Here is a 16,570-nt window from a genome sequence, read left to right on the forward strand (position 1 = left end):
CGGCCCACCCTGGCCATCCTGAACCCTGATTCCATCACCCCCTTGTCCCTCCCCTCTTTCGAGTCTCCAGGGCCCAGCTCTCTTCTTTGTTCTATGGTTCTCAGGGATAGGGAACTCATTCCTGAAGATTCTTTCTGTGGAGCAGCTCAAGGTGAGGCTGGGAAAGCAGGAGGCTGCAGAGTGGAGTCCTGACTGTGTCCCGGGCACCACCCAGGAGTCTCCGACATAGCAGATGATTAGTGAGTGTCAGCTGAAGGTGGACCCTCTGCGGTGGGTGCCAGGAGGGCAGGGCCTTGTCTGGTTATTCACAGCTGGATCCCCAGCACCTTGCATGGTACCCGGCACACAGCAGATAGGCCATTAATTTTATAAATCAATGAATGAGAAATCGAATGAATGAACTGTCCCTTCCAAATATAAGGTCCTGAAAGTTCTGTTCCTAACATCACGTGATTTTATAACAATGATTGCAATATTTCTCAATTTCAAGTGTTCCCAGATTCTGTGATTCAATATTTCCAAAGTTTTTGGTCCCAAGATTCTTTGGGGGTGGGTGACAACCCCCAAAATTATGATCCCAAACCCAAAAACCTTAAAAGCAAAGATTGATAAATGTGAAGATAAACATTTAAAAAAGCTAGTTTGGCAAAATTACTATAAATTAAGTGGAAAGATGAGGCAAAGTTTTGTTTTGATCTTTGTTGCTGCCTATTGCCAAGGGTTAACATCAGAGATCAACAACCCACACTTTATAAATCGATAAGAAGATGACAAACAAGATATTGTAAAATGATGAAGGGATACATACGTGATGAAGGCACTGTAAACTCAACCTCGCTAATACTTAAGGAATGAAAACTAATGTAACATTTTGATTAAAGACTGGCAAACCGTCAAACGCTGACTATCAGCAAGGAAGTGTCCTTTGGTGGGAAGCTGATTGGAATTGCATTTTTGGAAGGTTTTTTCAATCTCAATTAAAAGGCAATGTCAATATCAAAGTTGAAAATATACACAATTTCCCCAAGCGACCCCATTTCTAGAAGTTTATCCTAAAGGAATACTAAATGTGTGATGCCATGAGTACGAGGGGACATCTTGTGGGGCAGAAGACATAGGTGGGACCGTTTGTATCCTCCTTGGAGTTGATCCCTTGGTCCCTGGAATGGAAATCCACCCCCCACTTACGGCAGAAGCTGGACGAGCTTGTCTGCCCAGCATAGACCTCCTCCTGGCCATTTGTAAAACACTGGGGTGCAGCAGGATCTGGGGGGCTCTCTCACCCACAAAACAGGTGACGGCAGAATGTCCATGAAACCCCAGCCCCCCAGGAAGCCCCGAGGTCCCCCAGAAGGTCCCCTCCCCCGGACCTTTACTGTCTTTGTTCACTGCTGCATATAACAATGCCACAGTTTCTTGTCTAAAATTCAAATTCCCAAGCTCAGAAAATTAAACATTTTTTCCCCCATAGCTTTGCAGCAACCTCATTGGATAGCAGACACTGAGCCGCACTGACATGATGCGATTTGTAGGACCTGGTGTGACTATTTCCTTCTGACTGGATAGTAGACACTGAGCCGCACTGATGTGATGCAATTTGTGGGACCTGGTGTGACTATTTGCTTCTGATTGGATAGCAGACACTGAGCCGCACTGATGTGATGCGATTTGTGGGACCTGGTGTGACTATTTGCTTCTGTAGCAGGGATGCCAATCTATTTCATTCTACATCTGCCCAGACCCTGCTAAGGATGTTCTTGGAACATACAGCGTGTATATCATATTACTTTTTAAAAAATCTAAAATATTCTGAATTTTGAAGCACATCTCTTCCCCAGATTTTTAAAGTTTTAAGTATTTAAAAAATTGAGGTATTTTAACACACAATGAAGTGCACAGATCTTTACTGTAGAGCTCATGAATCCAGCCCACATAATTCACATCCTCTCAGGATATAGAACATTTGCCACCACCCCGAAAAGCTCTCTCATGCCCCTTCCTGGTTAAGCTCCATCACTACAAAACTGTTCTGATTTCCCTGCCGATGAGTTTGGCCTTTTCTAGAATTGCATGTAATTGGAAGCAGGCAGTCTGTGATCTTCTGTGTCTGGAATTTTTCACTCAGCATGTTTTTGAGATTCATCTATGTCGTTGCATGTGCCGCAAGGTCATTCCTCTTTTTCTATTTTAACTTTTGTTATTTCATCTCCTTTGCCTGGTTCAGGTTTAACTTGATCCTTCTCTAGTTTCCTGAGATGGACACTTAGATGATTGACTTTAGATGTTTTCAGGGGGATGTGCAGTATTCTGCCCGTCTGGGTTGTTTACAGTTTGAGGCTAGAATGAATAAGGCTGCTATGACCATTTTTGTAGAAGTAATTTTGTGTATGGATGTTTTCACATGTCTTGAGTAAAATACCGAAAAGTGGGATCGCTGAGTCATACGTTAACTTCAGAAGAAAATGTCAGTTTTCCAAAGAGGTTGTGCCATTTTCCCATCCCGCCCTCAACGTTCTGCTGGCTCCACGTCCTTGCCAATGTCTGTTGTGGTCCTTGTTTCACCTGCGTGTCCTCAGCAGAGACGTGGAGGTGGCTCCTTGTGGTTTTAACTGAGTCTTCCCTGAGGACTAACGACGCTGATCGTTTTTTCACTTGCTTATTGGGCATCGAGATGTCTTCCTTCCTGAGGTGCATTGTGGATGTTTTGCTCGTTTAAAAAATTGACCTCTTTGTCTTTTGCTTACTGAGTTATACAAGTTCTTTATTTATTCTGGATATAGCCTCTTTTCCAGTTTGTGAATATTTTCTCCATGTCTGTGGCTTGCCTTTTATTTTCTTAGCATTATCAGTTGATGAAACTTTTTAATTTTGATGAAATCTAACATCTTTTTTTTTTGTCTTTATGATGATTACTTTCTGAGCCCTGAGAAATATCTAGCTACCCTAAGGCTGGCAAGATTTTCTCCCATGTTTTCTTCTAGACACTTTTGAGTTTTACCTTTTATAGTTTAGGCTTTGGCTCCATCTCTAATTAATATTTGCAAATGGTTTGAACTAGGCACTAAAGTTCACTTTTTTTCTTACATAGATGAAATAGTTTATAAGACTTTCCCCATTGAACTGCTTTGATATCTTTTTTTTAAAAAATCGATCAACTGTTTACGTGTGGTTTGTTATTGGATTTTCTATTCTGTTCAGTGGATTTATCTATTTAACCTATGCCAATGCCTCATGTCTTGTTTGCTGTAGCCCTATAGTAAGTCTTGAAATCAAGTAGAAGATTCCTTGCAACTTTTTTCTTTTTCATAATTGTTTTGGCTATTCTAGGTTCTTTAAAATTTCTTTATAAAAATTTATTCTATAGCTTATATTTAATCCTGCAATACAGTTTTCTGAGATTGATTGGCATTGCATTCAATCTACAAATCAATTGTGGGAGAATTGACATCTTACCATTATTCAATCATTTTGTCCACAAACACCATATGTCTCCATTTTTTAAGGGTTGTTTTAATTTCTGTTTGCAATGCTTTGTAACAATATTGCATATATTTTGTTGCATTTATCTTTGAGTCTTTTATATCTTTAATGCTGCTGAAAATGTCATTTTTTAAGAAAAATTTTATTTTCTAATTATTTGTCACCAGTATATAGAAGTTCAATAGATTTTTGTATATCGATCTTGTATCCTGAGATCTTGCTACATCCAAGTATTAGTAATTATTAGTTCTAGAATTTTAAATATGATTCTGTAAGATTTTCTATGTATATAGTCACATTGTCTACAAAAGAGATAGTTTTACTTTTTCAATTGCAATCTCTATGTCTTTTTTCCCTTCTCCTTTTTCTTACCTTATTGCATTGGCTAGCAACTTCAGTGTAATGTTGAGTGGAAGTGGAGAGAAAGGACACCTTTGCTTTATTCCTGATCTTAGTGGGAAAGGGTTTGGTCTTTGATCATTAATTGTGTTAACTGTAGCTTTAGATGTCCATTGTCACATTGAGGCAGTTTCCTTCTACTCCTAGTTTGTTGAGAGCTTTTATCATGGACAGGTATTGAATTCTGTCAGATGCTTTTTCCACATGATTTTTTATAAATATGTCCAAACTTTTTCTACTTTATTCTGTTAATGTGTTGAATTGCACTTACTGCTTTTCAAATGTTAAATTGACCTTGTGTCCCTGGGATAAAACCTCCTTGATCATAGTGTGTTATCCTTTTATTCAATTTGTTAATATTTTGTTAAGATTTTTGAGTCTATTTTCAGGCAGGTGTGGTGGCTCATGCCTGTAATCCCAGCACTTTGGGAGGCTGAGGCGAGCAGATCATGAGGTCAAGAGATTGAGACCATCCTAGCCAACATGGTGAAACCCCATCTCTACTTTAAAAGAAAAAAATACAAAAATTAGCTGGGCATGGTGGCATGTGCCTATAGTCCCAGCTACTTGGGAGGCTGAGGCAGGAGAATCACTTGAACCCGGGAGGTGGAGGTTGCAGTGAGCCGAGATTGTGCCACTGCAGCCTGGCATGTGCCTCCAGCAACAGAGCGAGACTCTGTCTCAAAAAAAAACAAAAAAAACACAAAACTATTTTTGAGTCTATTTTCGTAAAATATATTGGTCTTTAGTTTTCTTTCTCTTTTTGTAATGTCTTTGGGTTGTGTAGCCCTCATAAAATGATTTAGGAAGTTATTCCTTCCTCCTCTATTTTCTTGAAAACATTTGTATAGAATTAGTACCATTTCTTTTTTTAACTTTTTTTTTTCCTTTTAATTACATATATTTTAATGCTGAATTTACTCCCTTGCCATAAGTTTTTGTTTCTTCAGTTTCTTGTGGGATATATTTTTCTTCTGGGCAACCTCCTCTTCTGGTTTAGGAACAATCTGTTCCTTTTCTGTAAGGATCATCTCAGTGTGGCAGGGAGAGCTCGTGTATGGGTTAATCCGACTTTGAGCTCTGTAGGTCCGGCGGCGCATCTTAGGTGCTTTGTTCACTTGGATATGCTCAATGACCAGAGAATCTACGTCTAAACCCTTAAGTTCAGCATTACTCTCTGCGTTTTTAAGCATGTGCAGCAAAAATTCAGCACTCTTTTTGGGCCACCGACCTTGTGTCCAGCCCCACTGCTTGGCCTGCGCACACCTGCCAACTCCACCATTGTAACGTCGGAATGGTACGCACTGTTTCTGTAAAGTGACATCTTTCAGATACTTCGTGGCTTTTCATATATGCATACCCTTGATGGCCTGAGCAGTTTCACGAGTGTTCTTAAAGTGAACACGAAGATTGGAACCTCTTCATTTGCATGATTTCATGGGGTTCTCCGGGTCAAGCGAATAGCGAACCATTTTCACAGATTACCAATAGACACTGGACATCTGGAGTCCGCAAGGACCACAGGTGGCCCGTGCCCCACGCCCCACGGCAGGCCGGCGCCCCCACCAGTGGAGGAGCCCAGTCGTCCCCATTCCCGCCCATCACGGTCCCTCTGAGGACCTCAGAGGCCGACCAGCCCCCGGCTCCCAAAGTCAGGCCCTCCGCCACGTCCTCCCGCATAAGAAACCACCGCCTCCAGTGAGGATTTAGTAGCCCTGGGAGTTCTCCTCCCGGGGGCCTGGAGACCGGTGCCCCCGAAGCCAGGATGGCTGCGATGGCAGGAGGATTCCTTTTTTAACTTTTTGATAGAATTCACAGTGAAGTGTCTGGGCTTGAAGTTTTCTTAGTGAGAATGTTTTAAATTATGATTTCAATTTATTTAATAGATATAGGACTATTCATTTTTTGTTTCTTCTTATGTCAGTTTGGTAACGTGTTTTTTAGAGAATTTGTCTATTCAATCTAAATTATCTAATTTATTGAATATTTCATTATAATTTTTAATGTCTGAAGGATGTGTAGTGTTCCTTATTCCTTTCTGAAGTTGGTATTTTGTGTCTTCTCTCTTTTTGATCAGTCTAGTGAGGGGGTTTATCAATTTACTTATTTATTTATCATTTTTTAAACAGAGATTGGCCTTGCTCTGTTGCCCAGGCTGGAGTGCAGTGGTTTGATCCTAGCTCACTGCAGCCTTGAACTCCCGGGCTCAAGTGATCCTTCTGCCTTTAGCCTCATGAGTAGCTGGACTACAGGTATAAGCTACTATGCCTGGCTAATTTTTAGAAGTGTTTTTTTTTTTTTTTTTCTTAAATCTCATATTCAACCCTAATGTAAGTTTTTTTAGCGACAGGTTCTTTTTTTTTTTTTTTTTCTTGAGACGGAGTCTTGCTCTGTCGCTCAGGCTGGAGTGCAGTGGCGCAATCTCGGCTCACTGCAAGCTCCGCCTCCCGGGTTCACGCCATTCTCCTGCCTCAGCCTCTCCGAGTAGCTGGGACTACAGGCGCCCGCCACCACGCCCAGCTAATTTTTTGTATTTTTAGTAGAAATGGGGTTTCACTGTGGTCTTGATCTCCTGACCTCGTGATCTGCCCGCCTCGGCCTCCCAAAGTGCTGGGATTATAAGCGTGAGCCACCGCACCTGGCCGCGACAGGTTCTTACTACGTTGCTCAGGTTGGTCTTGAACTCCTGGCCTCAAGCAGTCCATCTGCCGCAGCCTCCAGAGTAGCTGGCATTACAGGCATAAGCCATGGCATCTGGCTCAGTGTATTGATCTTTTGGTTCTAGTCATTCTCTGTTTATCTCTTTTTGTTTCTTTGATTTCTGCTCTAGTTTTTGTTATTCCTTCCTTCTCCTTACTCTAAGTTTATTTTCTGCTCATTTTTTGGCTAGCTTCTTAAAATAGAGGCTTAGATAATTGATTTTATACCTTTTTTCTTTCCTAATATAGGCATTAAAATATAAATTTCCTTCTAAGTATTGCTTTTTATCGCATCCCGATTTTCATATGTTACGTTTCATTATCATTCAGTTCAAAATATTTTCTAATTTTCCTTGTGATTTCTTTTTTGACTGATGGATTATTTAGAAATGTGTTGTTTAATTTCCAAGGATTTGAAGTTTCTCCAGATGTATTTTATATTGGACTCTAATTTGTATTTTGATCAGAGAATGTACTCTGTTTGATATCAGCTGTTATAAATTTGTTGAAACTTGATATATGGCCCGGCATATGGTCTATCTTGGCGAATTTTAAAAAAAATGTAATATTTTTAATTTTTGTGGGTATATAGTATGTATATAAATTTATGGGGTATATGGGATATTTTGCTACAGGCGTACAATGTGCAATAATCACATCAGGGTAAATAAGGTATCCGTCACCTCAGGCATTTATCCTTTGTGTTACAAACAATCCAATTATAGTCTTTTACTTTATTTTACTATTATTTTTTAAGATGGGGTCTCACTCTTTTGCCCAGGCTGGAGTGCAATGGCACGATCTCGGCTCATGGCAACCTCCACCTCCAGGGTTCAAGCAGTTCTCTGCCTCAGCTTCTCAAGTAGCTGGGACTACAGGTGCATGCCACCATGCCCAGCTAATTTTTGTATTTTTTAGCAGAGACGGGGTTTCGTCATGTTGGGCAGGCTGGCCTTGAACTCCTGACCTCAGGAGATCCGCCGGCCTCAGTCTCCCAAAGTGCTGGGATTACAGGCATGAGCCACTGTGCCTGGCCATCTTTTAGTTATTTTATTTTATTTTGAGATGGAGTCTTGCTCTATTGCCCAGGCTGGAGTGCAGTGGCATGGTCTCGGCTCACTGCAGCATCTGCTTCCTGGTTTCAAGCGATTCTCCCATATCAGCCTCCCGAGTAGCTGGGATTACAGGAGGGTGCCACGACGCTGGGCTGATTTTGTATTTTTAGTAGAGATGGGGTTTCGCCATATTGGCCAGGCTGGTCTTGAACTCCTGACCTCAAGTGATCTGATCGTCTTGGCATCCCAAAGTGCTGGGATTACAGGGGTGAGCCACCACACCCAGCCTCTTTCAGTTATTTTTAAATCTACAATTAAATAATGGACTATAGTCACCCTGATCTTATTCATTCTTCCTATTTTTTGTACCCATTAACCATCCCCATTTCTCCTCACACCCCCTCGCGAATATTTTGTTTGCACTTTATTAGATGAATTTGGTTAATGTATTGTTCAAGTTTTCTCTATCCTCGGTAACTTTTTGTCTTCTTGTTCTATTAATTGCTTGTGTTGCTGCTGATGCTATTTCTACAGGATGCCATTCCATTCCAAGTATTCTCCTGCCGCCACCACTGCTGCTCCTGTCACTACCACTACAGCTCTTACCATAGGACAATAATGACATTAGCGAGGGCTTCCTGCGTCACTGGCACGGTGCCTGACACTTTCCACGGATGACCTCGTATACTCATCATACCCACCATTTGAGTGAAGTGCTTGGATTCCCATTTGACAGATGAGGAAACTAAGGGACCGAGGGGTGAAGTGGGTCCCCCCAGGTCACAGAGTGGTGATTGGTTGAATATGGACTTGGATCCAGGGGGCAGGGGTCTCGTGTCCCTTCGCTCAGCCATGCCAGCCCCTCACTCACTCGGGTGTGTGTTCAGGGATGGGCCTGCATGGACTCTGCTTCTGGGCTGGGGCTCCCTCTGTTCACCCCAACCTGCTTCCTGCTTTCCCGGGCAACAGCACCGGCCGAGTGCATTGGGTATGTGCTCTGTGCCAGGCATGTGGAGACCAAGGTTTGAATCCCACCGCCTCAGTGACCGGCCCTGTGACTGTGGTCCCCTCCCCAATCCCAGTGCCGAAGTGACTGGCCCTGTGACTGCAGTCCCCTCTCTTTTCCAGACTTGTGTGCTCATCTGCAGAGTAGGGGCCTCCGTCCCTCCTTCCCTCCCTGCTCCCTCTTGTTCCCCCATATTCCTCCCTCCCCCTCAATCCCCTCTTCTTGCCTCCTCTTCCTGTTCCCCCTCCCTCTCATTCCTCCCTCCTTCCTCCCTGACATTCCCCCTTCCTCCCATCCTCCCTGTCTCCCCACTACCTTCTCTTCCTCCCTCCCCTCCCCTTCTCTCTCTGTCTGCCTTCCCTTCCTCCTCCCTCCTTCCCCCTACCCCTCCTCCCAGGCACCCATCCTGCTGCCTCTCCCCTGTTGCCCCCACGGAAGGCCTGGTGGCTGGGAGCTGGGCTCTTTCCCTACCTGGATCAGTTGCTCTTCCCAGCAGGCCTTGTCTTCCTGGCTGAAGAGCTCCTCTGTGGGAGGAGGGATGGGTCACAGGGCCCTGTCTAACACCCGTCTTCTCCAGCCTTTAGTGCTGGCCCAGGCTGATGCTGCTAGCCTCTGTCTGCCCTAGCTCTGTGGAGCGTGGGAGCTGGAGGGACGTGAGCCGGGCTTGGCTCTGGGTTCAGAGAGCTGGGGTGGGCTTGCGGCCCAGCTGCTCTTACTGTGTGGCCTCAGGCAGGCTGGGCTCCCTCTCTGGGCCTCGGGCTCACTCATGGTGAATGGAGGGGCGCTACCAAGCATGGCCCCTCAAGAGTGGGAAAATAAGCCTTTGGGAGGGAGGCATTGTGAGACTGGAGAGCTTTTCGGGAACTTTGGGACCTACCCCAGACGGAGAGGCTGCTTTGGGGAGGGATCTGGCAGCCTCAGCAGTACCCCCAGGTGCAGAGGGATCTCCACCCAGCCTGCTAATCCTGGGGTGGGGGGTGCAAGGCCAAGCCGAGCAGGTCCTGCTTCACCCCAGGTCTTAGGGTCCAAACACCCCTGCTGGGCCTGGGCCTCCCTGTAGGTCACAGGCCCTGCCACACTCCAACCCCGTCCCTCACTGTGGCTGCCGACCAACTCTTCCTCAAGGCCCTTGGCAGAGGGAGTGTCCCTCCTCACCTTCCTATGCATCCCTGTAGATGTGGCCTATACTGGCTGCCTTCTCCAGGAAGCCCTCCTTGATGGCCCCAGGACAGCTGGTCCCTCTCCTCTCTGGGCTCCCCTAGCTGCCCTCAAGGCAGTCCTGCATCTCCCAGTGGGAAGTGCAGCAGCATATGCTTGTGAATGAATGAGTGAATGAATGAAGGCTGGCCCTCGCCTCTGTGTGACTGGGGGCCTGGCACTAGGTAGGTGCTCAGTAAGTGTTCGCTATTTTGTGTCAGCAGATCCCCGAATGTCCTTCCTCTGGGGTCCTCAGAGGCCCCACTGTCTGGGCCGGCCCTTCCCGCAGCTTGGAGGCAGCAGCTATGGTGGACCCAGGGCCCAGACACTGCCGGCTGTGACAGGCTGGGAGTGGCCCTGGCCGGTCATGCTGCCTCTCTGAGCTCCATCTCTTCATCTTCCAGGGGAGGCGTGCCCACCTGCCTTGTGTGACCAAGGGAGGAGACAGATGCAGCAGCTGGTGGTGGAGTTGCCCCGCCATGTGCCAGCCTCACACCTGTCCTGGGCCACCTCCTGGGACCTCCTCTGTCATCCTGGCTCCACCCAGGTCCAGCTGTTGCAATACTGACAGCAGGAGTGGGTGAGCCATCAGAGGGGCTGCCATGGCTGGGCCTGGTGTCACTCTTTCCAGGGAGGTCCTGAGCACGGTCTGGGCCCTCTGAGGGGTGGTGGGCAATGGGGTTCCTTGGGGCAGCAGCCTGTTGCTGCCGGGCACGAAGCTACCTCATGGTGCACAAGTGACGTGCAGCCCCTGTACCCTGCCCGTGTGGACCCTTAGAGCCACCTCTTGGATCACCCTCCGTGACGCACACCGCCCTGTCCGCAAACTGGCGCCCGGCATACCGCTGGAGGACAGGACGCCCATCACGTAGAGGAGGCTGCGGTGTGGGAAGACGCCCGTCAGCAGCTCCGTTTCCAGATGCTGCACCACCACCCGCCACGAGTGCCTGCAGATGGCCACCAGCACGTTGCTGGCCGCGTCCTGGTATATGTCTTCCAGCTCCTGGGGTGGGGTGGGAGCAGGCAGGGCGGGAGGTAGAGTAAGAGCGGCGTGTTACGAGACCTCGCGTCTTCACATGCCAGGGCTGGTTTGAGGGGCAGGACGGCGGCCACAGCCCATGTTTCTTTTGGTAGAAAACTGAGGCTGAGGGAGCCTGAGGCCTTCCTGCTTTGCGTCCATTGCCGGAACACCTCCTCCTCTTCCTCCCTACCTCTGAGCCCTTGCTCACGCTGTGTGCCTGCCTGCACCTCCACTCCCACTTAGAGCCTGCTCCAAGGCCTGGGTTCAGCGCACTCATCCTGAAACCTCCAGCCCACATCCCCTCTCCTCCTGAGCTCCTGGCGGCTCAGGACAATGTCACATCTTTCACCATGAATTCAGAACCAGAGGCGATGTTCCTGTCCAGGAGAGCCAGGGTGTCAGCTGCTCAAGGGCACAGCCCCGCTGACTGGGTCCCTGGCCTCCCTGACCCTGGCCAAGCCCCCACTGTCCAGTGGAGGGGCATCTTCAGCAGGAAGGAACCACATGGGTCCCGGAGCCTGGCTCTATGTGGTCACACCTGGGACCTTTCTCAACAAGCCTGTGGGTATCCCTTTAGATCTTGCTGCAATTTTGAATTCTACTCTTTTATCTGTCTTCATGGGAGCCATAAGGCAGCTTCTGTGGCTCTGAGGCAGGTGAACAGGAGGGCCTGCCTGCACTTGGGGGCGTCTGAAAGTGGGGGTGTCTGAGCCCTGCCATGCAGCTTGAATCATCGCATGAAATAGATATATCATTTATAACTTATGGAAAGTATGGTTATGGGGGCTTCTTGTGAAGATGGTGACTGAATCTGATTTTGCTCTTTCAAAAAACCTACTTCAGCTCACACTACATTTAGGAGATTTTTTAAAAAGGACAATAGCAACTGCACAGTGGAAGCGGGAAGCAGGTAGGCAAGGGGCCTGGAGACCATGTGTAGGCTAATGGAGCAGAGGCCAAGCGGCCAGCTCACCCACACGGCACCGTCCCCCACTGTTTGAAGTTGGGAGGGTCTCTTGTCTCTCAACCTCTGAAACTGGAGTGGCGGTGGAGGGGGCTGAAACTAAAGGTGACGTGGTTTTAGAAGTAGTTGAGTCCCTAGATGTACCTCCCACACTCTGCACACGTGAAGGGAGCTGGTCCTTTCCCACCCCAGCAAGACTCTGGGGGCTCGGTCTCTGGAGGGGGCAGATGAGTGTCTCTACCCAGGGGTTGCCAGGCCCGTAAGCTCCAGGAATACTCACTTCCCAGGCCTCTAGGCAGAGCCCCTAGGTGAGCGTCTCCCTGGGACTCCTCAGAGCGTAGAAGGGAAGATGGAGAGATGCTGACATAGCTGGGTGAGGGTGGCAGCAGTGGGCTCACCTGGTCACTGTATGGTGGAACCAAGGGCTCAGGTAGCCAGATGGAAAGGATACGTGACCACAAAGCTTGGTGGCTAACGCTGGACCCAGGGTGAGTTCCACTCCTGCGGAATGGGCAGGGCAAAGACTCCACAAGCCCGAGCCCCGCAGCAGACATCAGGTCGCGTGTGAAGGATCACGGTTCAGAGTGGCTCTGGATCCTCAACAGCCACGAGGGCCAGAGGACAATGGACAGCGGTTGCCAACCCACAGTCCAGTGTGAAATCGAATCCAGAGATTTCTGGAAATGCACAGGCTCAAAACCTTTCCATCTGGCTACCTGAGCCCTTGGTTCCACCATACAGTGACCAGGTGAGCCCACTGCTGCCACCCTCACCCAGCTATGTCAGCATCTCTCCATCTTCCCTTCTACGCTCTGAGGAGTCCCAGGGAGACGCTCACCTAGGGGCTCTGCCTAGAGGCCTGGGAAGTGAGTATTCCTGGAGCTTACGGGCCTGGCAACCCCTGGGTAGAGACACTCATCTGCCCCCTCCAGAGACCGAGCCCCCAGAGTCTTGCTGGGGTGGGAAAGGACCAGCTCCCTTCACGTGTGCAGAGTGTGGGAGGTACATCTAGGGACTCAACTACTTCTAAAACCACGTCACCTTTAGTTTCAGCCCCCTCCACCGCCACTCCAGTTTCAGAGGTTGAGAGACAAGAGACCCTCCCAACTTCCCTAAAGCCCTTCCCCAAGAAGCACCTCCAAGAAGCCGAAGTCTGTCTCCGGTTTAAGAAAGTAAATCGGGAAAGGGGAGACTTAGGGTGTAGGAAACACAGTCTCCCACCAGAGCAGGGCAACAGGAGTGCGGGCCCAGGCCAGTCCCCACTGACGCCAAGCTCTATGCTGTGCTGGAAGCTTGTCCATACTCGGCTGGTCCTGACCTAGGTGACAGAGTGCCTGATGCCCCTCTGTGTCCTAGGCGGCGGGTAGGACCCACACAAGTGTCCCTCTGTGTCCTAGGGGGTGGGTAGGACCCACACAAGTGTCCACTTACTCTGGGGGCTGGAGCAGGGCTGCACTGTGTTCAGAAGCAGAAAATGTAGACCAGTCCTGGTCTCGTTCATGCCAGACTCCGTGCAGGGGCCCCTCCTCATGAAGCCCCAGGAGGGTCTTGTCCACCCTCAGGGAGGCTGAGGCCAGACCACACCCCTGAGAGCGTCCGGAAGCCCTCGCCTCCCCCACCTCCCTCGGATCGTCAATCTGTAAACTGCAGAGACGCCTGACGGACTTCGCAGTGGTGAGTGTGACAAACACGTGCATAGGATTCCAAAAGAAAAAGAAATGAGGTGGAAAAAAGAAATAGGTGGACAGGGCCCTTGCTTCCCGTTTTGCTGTCTCTCGCACCCAGGGTGGCCTCATTCACTTCTCTGGGGGAGCACAGGGGCATGTCCCACCTGCCACCCACCAGCTGGGCTGTGATTGCAGGCCAGTCCCTAAGGCTCTGGGCTCTAGCCTCTCCATCCGTAAATGGGGCCACAAACCCCTGTGTGGAGGTTGTGTTGACCATGCTTGTAGGCCCTGTGCTGGCTGTTTGATGTCTGTTATTCCAAATAACCTCTCCTTGAGTTTGTTGAATCATAGGGCCAGGTGAGTAGCTGAAGCTGCTTATATCTTTTGGGGAGCATGGAAGTCCCATTACAATGCCCCCGGCCTGCCTGTGTCCCCGTAGCTCCTAGGGGATGTTTCTGCTTCGTTACTTCCCACCACCGTGGCCCTGAAGGTATGTTCAGATGGTCCCTCTGTCTGCTTCCTGACCCCTGCGTGGGACTGGCCTGTGTGGCCCTGTGGGGTGTGCTGTGCCTCTCACTGTGCCTCTCACTTTGGGGGGAGCTTTGAGTATTAAAGACCTTTCGGTGGCCTTTGCCTCCTGCACAATCACATGAATTAAGACTTGGCACCACACAGAGGGTAAATGGTGTCTACTCCTGCTTTGTGGGGCGCCCCAGTGTGTGTGTGTATTGAGGTGTCCCCTGGGGCCGCCCTGGCCTAGTCAGTCTAAGCCACCTGCTCCTAAGCTCTTGGAGTGGAGACTGTTGGTGGCTAGGGCTGGCTTTTAGACTGCAAGCTGCAGGGGTGGGTGGGGTGGGTGGGGCAGTTCAGGTCCAGACCCCCAAGTCTCCATCAAGCAGGAACCCAGAAGGTGGAGGCCAAGGGCAGAGTTACAGCCTGCAGACTGGATTAGACTCGCAGCAGGCCTTCCAGAGGCTGGGCTGCAGGCAGCTGCCATGCAATGGTGAGGAAGGCAGTGCAGAGGGGAACCATAGCCTGCTTCAGGGAGAGACCTCCTTTGGGGAGAGGGCCCCCAACTTACGAGCCCCTTGGCTTTAGACAAGCAGTGCTCTCTTGAGCCTCAGCTTCCTGAAATGGGAAAGTGAGATGGAAAAGTGTGAGTGTCCTGCTGAAGGGGCTGGGGGTAAGAACGCAAGTCACTGGATGGAAATTGCTTGGTAAGCCACAAGGCTGGGCATGCCCAGCATCACTTGGGTCCCTGGGGCAGCCGCTGGCATTCCCAGAACCCGTGGGGGGTTGGCCCCACTTTCTGTGGGAGGGGAGGCCCACCGTGGCCTTGGTCATGTTCTCCAGGGCCAGCCGTGTGAAGGTTTTCTCCCAGGTCTCCTCCAGGACGTCACTGGCCCTGATGACCATCTCCAGGGCCTGGAACAGCCGGAACTTGTGCCTGCTGGAGATCTGTGGATGGCAGAGCAATGGTGGCTTGGGGACAGATCAGGTCAGATCGTGTGGGAGATGTGGGCAGGGGCGTGGATGGGGAGGGGTGTGAGAGGAGCCATTTCTCTCTACCACTTCATGGTTCTATGACTCCAGGTAAATCCCTTGGCCTCCCTACACCTTAGTTTCCCCACCTGTGAGGGTCAGGATCGCCACCTCATGAGCACATTCCGAAGGTGGTCAATGCATGCGGGTCCACTTTTCTCCCTCCCCAGTTGGCCCATTTGACATATGAGGAAATCAAGACTTGCCCCAAGCCATGTAGCTGTTCTAGGCAGGATCTAGGGTTTGAGCCCACCTTGGGGTCCCACCCTCCCCCTCTGCCCCCTGTGCCTGCCCCAGTGGCCCAAGCTGTCCCCACCTCTGGGTTGTCTATAAAGTAGTCGTGGATGGTTTCCATCACCATCTTGGGAGAGCCATGAGCCATGTTCTTGATCTTCTTGATGATGTACTTCAAGTGGAAGGGGTCGGCACTGTTCATGTCCTGCAGCATCTTGAAGCAGGTGGCTAAGGTTGGCAAGAAGGCACGTATGAGCAGGCTGTGGGTAGCTCACATTGTGGTAGCAAGGCTGGGCAGGCAGGCAGGTGGGTTTGGGGATGGAAGGAGTGCTCTGAAAGTGAGAACTGGGGAATGGATGTATGAGAAGTCCAGGACCTCTTGACTGTCCAGATGGACTTTCTGGGGTTCAACATAGGTAAGGAGCAGGAGTGCAGGTGCATGAGCACGCCCTAACTCACCATTCATATTCCTATCTGCCCATCATCCACTCATCCACCTGTCCATCCAGCCATCTGTCTATCCACCCACACGTTCTATCTGTCCATCCTTCCATCTACTAATCCACCTGCTCATCTATCTTTCCATTCATCTACCTGCCCATCCACCCAACATCCATCTATTCGTAAATTTATTCACCCACCCACCCACTCATGAATTCATCCCTCCATCCCCCCATCCATTCATGAAGGATTTTCACCATCCATCCAGTCATCCAGCATTCAATGGTGTTTGAATAAGGGAGGGGCCAGGCCTGGACTGCGGTTCCGAGGTGTGAAACGGAGTGGGAGGATAGCAGAGGGTGAGGTGTAGGGTGAGGTGGGGCATTATTTGGGCTTTGGATGGTGCCTCAGGAGGCATGAAGAGGCCAAGCCGGGTGTGCAGGGTTCTCTGCTGAAAGCTTCACTATGTCCACACCACTTGATACCCTCAAGGTCCTGGAGTGGAGACTCCCTCTGGCCGTCACTCTCAGGACTGCTTTTGGTGGAGGGACATGGTGGCATCTGCTGGAGCCTGACCCCATCTAGGCCGACCCGCCCCTGCCTGTCTGAGCCCAGGGCTGGCAGTCACCTGCACTGTAGGCCTCCGCCATGAACATCCCGTGCTCCTGTGGCATCAGTGTGGCCTGGCTGCTCTGCGACTTGTGAAGCAGGATGGTGGTGGGGTGTGACCATCTGTCCCTGCGGGCAGAGTCCTGGGGTACCTTCATGCAAGATGCATCCTTCGTGGATGTGGAGACAGGGAGGGAGATTCTGAAATGGAGGAGGGGCCCTGGGTGTCGGCATCTGAGTGCGTGTGTATTTCTGC

The 16,570-nt window shown here is 49.6% G+C and overlaps 1 protein-coding gene and 1 pseudogene across 9 annotated transcripts in view; both read right to left on the reverse strand.

The window, feature by feature from the left end:
• LOC129486869 (maestro heat-like repeat family member 5) overlaps positions 1-16,570 on the reverse strand; it is a 78,941-nt gene that overhangs the window by 45,658 nt on the left and 16,713 nt on the right. For 7 of the 9 annotated variants that reach the window (XM_055287410.2, XM_055287415.2, XM_055287417.2 and 4 more), the window contains exons 2-6: positions 16,334-16,515; positions 15,347-15,492; positions 14,818-14,946; positions 10,680-10,839; positions 9,111-9,163 (exon numbers count right to left, since the gene is read on the reverse strand). In XM_055287410.2, the coding sequence (XP_055143385.1) occupies positions 9,111-9,163; positions 10,680-10,839; positions 14,818-14,946; positions 15,347-15,492; positions 16,334-16,515 (670 nt within the window). The remainder of the gene's footprint in view (positions 1-9,110; positions 9,164-10,679; positions 10,840-14,817; positions 14,947-15,346; positions 15,493-16,333; positions 16,516-16,570) is intronic. The other 2 variants (XM_055287416.2, XM_055287418.2) reach the window with 2 other exon arrangements.
• LOC129486872 (large ribosomal subunit protein uL22-like) lies at positions 4,768-5,375 on the reverse strand (annotated as a pseudogene).

The sequence above is a fragment of the Symphalangus syndactylus genome, chromosome 7, assembly GCF_028878055.3.
Source record: "Symphalangus syndactylus isolate Jambi chromosome 7, NHGRI_mSymSyn1-v2.1_pri, whole genome shotgun sequence".
Classification (NCBI taxonomy): domain Eukaryota; kingdom Metazoa; phylum Chordata; class Mammalia; order Primates; family Hylobatidae; genus Symphalangus; species Symphalangus syndactylus.